Source organism: Chanos chanos, chromosome 7 (assembly GCF_902362185.1).
Source record: "Chanos chanos chromosome 7, fChaCha1.1, whole genome shotgun sequence".
Taxonomy (NCBI): Eukaryota; Metazoa; Chordata; class Actinopteri; order Gonorynchiformes; family Chanidae; genus Chanos; species Chanos chanos.
Genome location: NC_044501.1, coordinates 12,601,981 through 12,611,980, shown reverse-complemented (window position 1 = coordinate 12,611,980; position 10,000 = coordinate 12,601,981). Strand labels below are relative to the sequence as shown.

Sequence of the window (10,000 nt, the reverse complement as noted above, 5' to 3'; positions counted from 1 at the left end):
TGTAATCTTCTATAGAGGCAGTGAGGAGCGGTCACACTGACAGGACAGAGGGCTATTGTGTGCTTGGCTTTAAAACACAACGCTATAGTCATAATCTCCGTGTCTGAGCTCAGAGCAGGGAGGCCAGACAGGCAAGACAATGCAAGACGACGTCCGTTCACGCCGACGCGCTACGCTAACCGCGCTGTGCTTTCATTGCGTCTCCAGCCGAGAGATGGTCTTTTTTTTTCCTCGCCCCCCTGGTTTCCATTAAACTAAAGCTCTTTGCCCAGACTGTGGAATAATCTTTGGGAAGGCAGCGATGATTCCGTAGGCTTTCCATGCTTTGGGGGGTGGTGGGGGGGTGTTCCTTCTGGGTTTCAGAGATGTGAAGCAGCTAAAGTGAAGATAAGATGAAACGAGATAGGATCAGCTTTTGTGTTTCCTCAGGGTAAATGTTCTTAGACATATGTAGCGCTATTTTACATGCTAAAGCGCATCAAACGGAATGTTAAACCCGTGTCATGTAAGTTACACACACGTTAAACACAACCCACAGTTTCAACATTTTATCCCAACCTCATGAAAATCCGTCAGCCACAGCAGGTCACATGGGTCGATACATATTTGGCTTCGTCTCTGCGTGCCGTCTCGTTCTGACCCAGCAAATGTATTTGTTGACATTCACAGCTTTAATTGATCGGGTGAGAAATGCATAACGGTGCTTTTACTGCAGTAGGTTGAAGCTGATATTTGTGTCAAATTGCATCTAATATTGTACATGTTTGGACGTCTCAGGATTATTACAGCGTTGTCATATCGTTACAGGGTTTTTTTTCGTAAAGCATAAAGACTCCCACGATTCTCTGCAACATAGTAGCTCTTAATTGGTCTGTGTTTGTTTCCCTTGAGGTTACATAAACATTGTTTGTTGGTTGTGTAATGGTTAATATTTATGTTGTACCTAATGAATCCAGACCGACCCCGCCAGCGTGCCTCAGTTAGCCTGGCAGTTTGTGGCCGTGCAGAAAGCGGTCAACCCCATCCTAGCCTTCAGCCGCGGAGACACCGTCCACTTTCTCCTGGTGAGATACAGTTTACCACGCAGCGAGGATTTACGAGAATTATGGTTTATGGTATACGAGAAACACAGGAATTATTTGAAACATTAAGACATTTATTTGTTTGAACAGGATCATAACCTTAAAAAATTGCCCATGTTAATTTGGATAAGTTTGGGGTCTAATTAAGAGTAGGTTTTTGGAATTTTAGGGGGGGGGTTTGTTGTTGTTGTTGTTGTTATTGTTGCTGCTGTTGTTTTTTTTTTTACTTTTTTGCCTTTTTTTAAAAATGTAAGAGTTCATCATTTATGTTTCTTTCTGTATCCAGGTGAAAAAGGATGATTCTGGAACAATTCATGTTATCAAACAGAGGCAGCTCCAACTCAACTGTGACCTCATCAATTTGAGCGTGAGTGCTTCTCTAGTTTGGGCTGAATCAACATCTGTCACTGTTTTCCTGTTAGACAGCAGCTATCCTCAGTGCATACCAAGCATGCTGCAATTCCCCCGCCTCTGCTTGTTACATACCCAGCCACAGGAAATCACTCACTCTTTTTTCTTTCTTTCTTTCTTTCTTTCTGACACTCTTTCTCTCTTTTTCGCTCTCATTTTCTTTCTTGCTCTCTCTCTCTCCCTCTCCCTCTTTCTCTCTCTCTCTCTTCCTCTCCCCCTCTCCCCTCTTCTCTCTCTCTCTCTCTCCCCCCCTTCTCTTTCTCTCTCTCTCTCTCTCTCTCTCTCTCTCTCTCTCTCTCTCTCTCTCTCTAGTGGATAAACTCTCGGACTCTGGTGATAATGGACAGTGCAGAGAAGCTGCATGTTGTGGACAGGTCCAGTCAGGAGCTACTGGAGACGCTGGACTTGGCCGAGGTCCAGCTGGTGTACAACAGCAGCCATTTTAAATCCCTGGCCACTGGAGGCAATGTTAGCCAGGCTCTGGTAAGCCTCAGTCATTAGCGGATGAAAAATCAGATCAGCTAAAAAGATCACCAGATAGCCCTCAGAGAGAGCCCAAAGCCCATCAGAGTTAAGTGTAAAAAAAAAACTAGGATAGGTAAAGACGGGTTAAGAGCCATTTGAAGTTTTTAAGGAGGTGTTTTGAGTGTCAAAGAATTAGCATGGTTTCAGTTCAGCCTGTTTATGAAATGAACCAAAATTTAATTCATCTTTCACCTTGAGTATTTTTGATGAATCAAATCATTGCTTGACTCATCTTAGATTAAATTATCTCCCGCCCCCAAACCTACATGAAAAAAATTTCCCAGCATTACTCGCAGCATACACAGAGTTTGTTATTGACGTTCTCTATTCGTCTGACTTTAGAGAGCGAAAAAGTGAGGATTTGACTCTGTCTAGTCGTGAGCTGTTATTGTGGGGATTTGTGCTCAGTTGGTCTTTCCCCTGGGCAGGCTCTTGTTGGGGAGAAGGCTTGTTATCAGTCTGTCTGCAGCTACGGAGGCCAAGTTATCTACCTGGGAACTAAGGCAAGTACATTACATTTGACTGTCTTCTGAGCTTGACTGTTTATTTGTGTATTGCCTATGTACCTGATATTTAGAGCGAATGTAAAAGTTTATGTATTTTTTTTTTTTTTTTAATGTTAAAATGAGGAATAAATCAGCAGGAGTTGTTTATAAGAACATGGAGGTTTGTGGGCTATAATTTCTTTTTTATTGGCTGATTCCTCAAGCTTGGCTTATAAAGGGGTTTTGGCAAACGATAGTGCTGTTATGCTGATCACCAAAAAACTTTCATCAAATGATGAACCACTGTGCCCCGTGTGAACTGCCAGCCACCTGCAGAGAGAGAGAGAGAGTGAGAGAAGGGGAGAAAAGAGAGAGAAAGAGAGAGAGAGAGCGCTGCCCACGCAGAGAGAGAAATTGTAAAGTAATGAAAGACGGCTGCCACAGTGTATTCCATTATAAAGTGTTATCTGTGGAGCAAAGCTGATCTGGCATCTCCTCTCGACATCTGCCTACCTCCAGAGAGAGAGACAACACCGGGGCCTCTGAATGAATGAAACACTCTCTCTAATCAAGTCCTTGGCTCTGAAAGCCCATCTCTGGGCTTACTGCTTCCACACAAGGCCTCCTCCAGTATCCCTTCCTATTATAAAAGCTTATTTTATGTACTCTGTGCTTGTGTCTATATCAAACTATCAATTTACGTATCACTATTTTATTCTGTCAACAGTCCGTCCATATCATGACGCTCAGAAACTGGCGTGAGGTAGGTTAACAACAGTTTAAATTTTTTATAATATTTGCATTATCAGGTGTAGCTATGCACCACATGTGCTGCTAAGACTTTTTAGGAATTAATATGAATACATAAACTAAATGGATGTATTGGTGTTTTTTCATAGCGTGTGGATCATCTGCTGAAGCAGGAGAAGTTTATGGAGGCTCTTTCTCTCGCTTGGTCCTTCCACGAGAACACGGCCAAAGCTGTACTCGGTGACAAAAAAAAAAATTTTTTTTTTTTGCTTTTCTCACTGTTTGTTTTTGTTTGTAAAAGCCAGTGAAGTTGTTTGAAGTTTAAGTTTCAATGTATTGTAAGTGTTTAAGTATTATTTCAGGTATTTTTGTGTTTTCTCCTGATCTGGAGAATAGTGCGTTTAATGATTGACGTTCTCATTTTTCATTCTTTTTGACGTTCAGATGGCAGTATTGTTCTTTCTTTTTCAGGCCTGATTTTTTTTTATCTGGTCTTTTTTCTTTTGCTTAACTGACATTTCAGGCTTACATGGAGACCCTGTGAAGAGAAAAGGGGTGGTCGCTGACAAGGTGAGATTTGTAATTTATCTTAAATTTGGAAATGATGAGATTTAGATTTTAGAATCACAATGAAAATGATGAAACTCCTCACAAAGTGCTCTCCTCTCCTCTCCTCTCCTCTCCTCTCCTCCTCTCTTCTCTTCTCTTCTCTTCTCTTCTCTTCTCTTCTCTTCTCTTCTCTTCTCTTCTCTTCTCTTCTCTCTAAGATGGTGGAGATCCTGTTCCAGTATGTGGAACGCTCCCTGAAGAAGTGTCCGGAACAGGGCAAAATCCAGGTCATGGAGCAGCACTTCCAGGTTAGTTTGGCAGGGAAAGTCCTCTATGGCTGGGCCGTATTTTGGTTCGGAAGGCTATTTCTGGAAGCAGCTTTCCTTAAGTCAGCTTGACCCATCTAAGCCCTCAAAGAAACCTTTCTTATTGAAGTTTGACTGCAGGACAGTCACATTGCTAGGTGGCCTCTACATCACCTCAGTCTCAGGAAAGAAAGAGAGAGAGAGAGATAGAGATAGAGAGAAAGAGCACTCAGGTTGGTATCTTCTGCTTTTCAAAGCAGCAGCCATACGTTACACTCTGCTTGCCCCTCAGGTGTTTTCCTGCTTTCATTTCCCATTTGCGTTGAGCAGGGTGCTCTCGGCCGTCCACAGGGATGTCTGTGCTTTGGCCAGACATTAGAGTATTACCTGCACTGTACCCTAGGCAAAAACCCGTTCTGCTAGCATGGGACACATTATAGTACTCTGTCCCTCAGAGCGAAGAGTCCTGTCGTCAGACCATCAGTTTACTCCCTCATTTTCAACACAGTGTGACCTTCAGGACAGACTGTGTGTGTGTGTGTGTGTGTGTGTGTGAGAGAGAGAGAGAGAGAGAGAGAGAGTTTGTTTTCCATCCATTCATCCATTTTCCATCCATTCTGATGTGTTTAAGCCAGGGGAAAGTCATTATTTCTCTCTCTCTCTCTCTCTCTCTCTCTCTCTCTCTCACTCTCTCTCACTCTCTCTCTCAATCTCTCTTACATTTTCCGTCCATTTTCTCCCCTTTTCCTCTCCAGGACATGTTGCCTGTCATTGTGGATTACTGTCTGCTTCTACAGAGAACGTAAGTGATATGCAAACTCGATATAAAAGTCTTAAAATAACCTCTTCCTCACCCTTTCTTCTCTCTGTCTCTCTCTCCCTCTCTCTCTCCCCCTCTCCCTCTCTCTCTCTTTCTCCAAGCCACAGTACAGACACACACCAACATTACATGCTTTTTGATGATGGTTTGTGTAAAAAAACAAACAGGAGAACACTAGTGAAATGGTTGTCAGGTTCTACAGAAGCATGGTGACTGCTTCAAAAGGCAGAATAAATGGTCTATTAGACCTGTCTTTTAACGTTGAGCTTCAGAGGTAACACAGTAGCAAATCTTGACTAGCTGAGCCTTCACTGTGCTTTTACTTTTGATCCTCACAGATTGATTTTTTTTTTGTTGTCTGCTCAAGTTGGTGTCTTCTACAGAAAAGAGCTGATCTACTGCTTGTTTTTTTCTGTCTTTCACCAACTTCTTCCCCTCCTTTTCCTATTTGGAGTTCATTCTGGTCTTTTTGTACCTTCTGGATAGGAATGAATTCATCCAAAATTGCAGTGTTTCCATGCTGAGCTACTATTGGACAGTTGGGTAACTATTGGTGACACAGCAGGCCAATGAGAATTCCCCCTCTGTGGTCCCAGCTGGCATAGCTGGCAGACAGCTCCACAATTATTGAATTTGCAAGTGTGAGATTGTGTTGGCATGTGTGACTTTCTTTACACATTTTGTTTGGGTTTTTAAACGCAAGTACAGATGTAACACAGGTTGGTAATTTTAGGTAGGCGTGTTTACACATATATGTGTGAGCTCAAGTGTTTGTATATACATGCGCAAGTGTGATTTGGCACCATGGGGGCCTCGTTAATGAGAATCAGAAGATGATGGCGATGATGAGGATGAAGGCCCAGCGTGTGACGGCACCCTAACAAGTCCTTACACACCAATTAACCTCCTGTTAACTCCCTAACCATCTGACACCCCCTTGCGCTCTGCCTTCCAGTCCTGCGTCCTGTGCTGGTTCCAGATCAGCGGGCTTCGGCACCCTTATGAGTCTCCCTCCATTAACCTTCAACACTCAGTGGCTCTCACATCAGCCAGATGCCTGTAGTTAGCACATAGGTATTTTTAGCAGCCGTCCCGCTGCAGGGGCCTGTTTGTCTCCTTCGAGTGTCGTCACCTGAGCCTTGAAATTGACTTATTGACGTAAATGCAGAAGTTTTTCGTCACCGAGGGCTTTAATGATGTTAGACACAAAGGAGTCACTGAAAAGGAATAGGTCAGTAGATAGATAAATAGATAGATTCCTAAGTGTAAAGTGGTTTGCATAAGGGAAAGCAATCAGGAAAATTCACCTTTCCTTTTTTTCCTTTGTTCTTGTTCTTACTTTAAAACAACACAGTCCATTGGGATTTGGTTTATGCCACTAACTGAAACAGTTGAATTTCAAGCATCCAACGATTAGCATTCTTTGTTGGAAACAGATGGGATATGTAAGGCCACAATTTGTCTAGTTGACCTCTCGCCCTCATTAAAGCAGCTTTCACTGTTTTTATTTATATGAGGTCAAGGTTAGCATTATAAGATAGTTAATTCTGTTTTCACATCAAGTGGAATACACCAAGTCCCTGTATTTTATTTTATGTTTAAGCACAAGATAGAAAAATTAAAGGCTAACAGCATAAAAATACAACAAAACAGACACAAGAAAACACAGGTACAAACAGAGAAAAAACAATGTGAAATGTAGGACAAGGCTGTCATCTCACTAACTGACAATCACAGGACTGATTCTGATGGTCATGGCTTTGATTCTCAGATTTCAAATGATCACGGCCATTTCCTACAGCTTAATCAAATCACTGAAACAGGCCAACTACAGACTGGTTAGTTGGACTGGGTGATACAATCCCTGTAGATCAGTACTTTACTTGACTGGGGTTGTCCTGATGTCATGTGGAATGTTGACCACCAGAGTATGTTATTTTGTTGAGACACATCTTCAGTTGTATATCTCAGCGTCCTTGGGTGTTTCGGCCTTTTACTCACAATGTACCCCCTATTGAGGCAGGCCCACTGCAGTCTGATCAGACCCGGGTGTGTGTCCCATAGCCAGTTGCTGGCCTCTCTTGGTGGTCAACTGTTGTCCAAATGGTGTACTTCCTTTTCAGCCACAGCCAGCTCCTCCTGGCCTGCCCGGTAACTCTCAGTTCCCTCAGGAGCTTTGTTGTGGAGTTTGCCACGAATCCCTTGCATCCCGCCTCAACTGGGCGCACCTTGAATTTCCAACCTCATTTCTCTGCTTCTGCTGCGAGGTTTGTGTATAGCAGCCCCTTCATTCATGTGCCTCGTCAACAGCATCCTCCCAAGGGACTTTTAGCTCGACAATGAAGACACATTGCTGTCATTTGAACCAGAGAACTAGATCTGGTCTCAGGCTGGTGCTGGCAATATTCAGGGGAAAGGTGAGTCTCTGGCCTAGGTCGACGGGCATGTTCAGTGGGCTATGTCCTTTCCTTTTTTGTCCTCAAGTTTTCCTTATGTTGTAAAGAGCATAGCAGCACAACCAGGAGACCGATGCGACATGGTCGGAGAAGGATAGCTAGTCATCAGTCATTACACCCAGGTTTCTCGCTACCTTGGTTGGGGTTGGGAATGAAGAGGCGATTTCTGTGTTGATATTGTGGTGGATAGATTGATTGGCTGACGTGACCAAGAGGTCAGTCTTTGATAGGTTTAGTTGAAGGTGGCATTCCTTCATCCATGTGGATATGTCTGAGAGATAAGCCGAGACCTGCACTGAGACCTTGGGGTCATCTGGCGGGAATGACAGGTACAGTTGGGTATCATCTGCGTAGCAATGATATGAGAACCCATGTGAGCGGATAACCGGACCAAGAGAAGTGGTATATACTGCAAAGTGAAGGGGTTCCAGCACTGAGCCCTGGGGCACCCCTGTGGAGAGGCAATGGGATGTGGAGATTCGTCCTTGCCGTGGTTGTGTTGCTAGGTATTTCTGCCTTGTGTTAGGCTGGTGTAACAACCGACCAATATGTGTTTGAGGTCGGCAGGAACTGAACAGAGGGGACAAGCAACATCCTCTCCCAGCCAGAGGTTTAGGCTTACGGGAGAAGGAAGGACATCATATGTGGCATGGATGAGGAAACTCGTCCTATTTGCCTCCATGTTCCACAGGTCTTTCCCAGGTGATTCTCCTCCTTTCAGTGTCCGCCCATCTCATCCAACGGCCTTGCTTGGCTTGAGCTATGGCTTTGGCAAGCCTGGCAGCTGCTTCTTGATAGCACACCTCCTCCACCACAAGTTTTCCGTGTTCTGCTGGTGTTGCTTTTTGCCAGGTGGGCTTGCTTGTTTCTAGCCCAAAACCCCCTCTTCCTTGTTGTACCTGGCCCACAATGTCCTGGTGTTGAAGGGCTGATTTTGCGCCCAGGACCACTATTGCTGGATTCCATTTCTTCCCTGATGCTAGGGTTGGAGCGGCATCTCATGGCAATGTTAGCCGGTAATGGGGATGTTAACTTGTCTGAGGTTTTTTTCCTCAGGTGCTCCTCGAGTTCTCCTATAGGCACTCTAAAGGTCCCACTCTTCTCCTTGGCAAAAAGGTGTTTGACAAACTTGTGTAGGTCCTTATAGAAGTCAGCTCTTGCCTGCTCATTTCTCTTATGTTGCTTTCTCAGGCATTCTGCTCATCGCAAAGTTGTGAATTGTTGTTTTATTCCAGCCTGCAGTATGTTGATTCATTCCTTTTCCTCCTCTGTGGCTTTCCTCCACTGCTTCCTTAGTTGTCATCTTTCCATCACCAATCTCTCAATTTCCTGCTGTCTTCTTGACTCAAACTGGGTTGATGGGTCTTTCCTCTTTTTCGTGTCCCTCACTTCAAATCTCTCTGCGCTATAATTGTATATGACATCCCCCATGTTCTCCAGTTTTCTTTCCACAGGTCCCTTCAGTCCTTCTAGGAGCTGGACAAAGTCTGCGTTGGTTGTCTCCCACTCTTTTCTCATACAGAATTTAGGCCACAGGATTTGTGGCTTTGGACTCTCGATCTTCCGTTTTGCTGCTGGTCATGGCTGGCTGGGCTCTGGGCTCATCGTCGTTACCGTGTCTGTGCTTGGTAGATCTTTGCTCGCGTTTGAGGTGCTGATACCCTGTGGATTGTGGTAGATATCCTGCCACTGGGCCTCATTTGACTGATTCGACCTGCCCCTTGAAAAGCATTGGTAAATGCGAGGCCCCTTGTCAAGCTCTCTTAAGCACTTTCTCCTGCCCTGGTGGATCTTAAGGCCCTTGTTTGAGGTTACCTTTGTCCAACCACAAATGCAGCTTTAGAGCTTGTGTCCTGATGGAACTTCCAAATTGCCAAGTGCAGTGCTGCTCAACTGTCTCATTGCCATTCCAGTTCCTAGATCTATTGCCATGTGATCTGCTGGTGAGTCATCTTGCTCCCCTGCTCACCCTGACTCTGGGGCTATTCTTCATCTTGACTTTTTTGTAGCATTTCATGGTTGGGTCCAACATGCTACGCAGTGATTGATCCTGCTGGCATTAGTAGCTAGCCCATGCCAACCCCATTGGAGTCTGTTCCTCCAGTCAGCAGTCTCTCCAGGCCATCATTAGGGCTTTCCCTGGTTGTCAGCTGCCCTTTCGCAGCGGTCACTGGATTGCTCCAGGTGTTCAGACTGGTTAACAGGACTTGGTGATACAGTCCCTGTAGATTGGTACTTCACTTGAGTGGGGTTGTCCTGATGTTGGGCGGAATTTTTAACTGTGGTTCAAAAAGAGAAAGGGAAAAAGTTTTAGGTACTTCTTAATCAGTTGACTAAACTCTGAATCATTCCCAAATTTCCTCGAACGACAATGAGATGATTAAGGGTATGCTGTTGTAAATTGCATGTCAAAATAAAAGTCCTAAATGTACAATTTTATGCTCTAATGAATTCACAGCATAACTTTGAGCCATGATTCGGTATTTGCTCATAATTTGACGAATTATATGACTGTCATTGTCCTTGGATGATAGTTGAATCAGAGAGCGACTCTTAGTCTAATCTGATGACTCAGACTTTAACAGATTAGACTGGATTAGAATGTTCTCATTTCTTT

At 44.2% G+C, this 10,000-nt stretch overlaps 1 protein-coding gene across 3 annotated transcripts in view; it reads left to right on the top strand.

Moving 5' to 3' along the window:
- The window catches only part of vps8 (VPS8 subunit of CORVET complex), a 77,581-nt gene that overhangs the window by 8,064 nt on the left and 59,517 nt on the right, over positions 1 to 10,000 (top strand). For all 3 annotated transcript variants that reach the window (XM_030779989.1, XM_030779990.1, XM_030779992.1), the window contains 9 exons: positions 957 to 1,064; positions 1,369 to 1,449; positions 1,806 to 1,976; positions 2,447 to 2,521; positions 3,231 to 3,266; positions 3,403 to 3,493; positions 3,777 to 3,823; positions 4,021 to 4,110; positions 4,863 to 4,909. In XM_030779989.1, the coding sequence (XP_030635849.1) occupies positions 957 to 1,064; positions 1,369 to 1,449; positions 1,806 to 1,976; positions 2,447 to 2,521; positions 3,231 to 3,266; positions 3,403 to 3,493; positions 3,777 to 3,823; positions 4,021 to 4,110; positions 4,863 to 4,909 (746 nt within the window). The remainder of the gene's footprint in view (positions 1 to 956; positions 1,065 to 1,368; positions 1,450 to 1,805; positions 1,977 to 2,446; positions 2,522 to 3,230; positions 3,267 to 3,402; positions 3,494 to 3,776; positions 3,824 to 4,020; positions 4,111 to 4,862; positions 4,910 to 10,000) is intronic.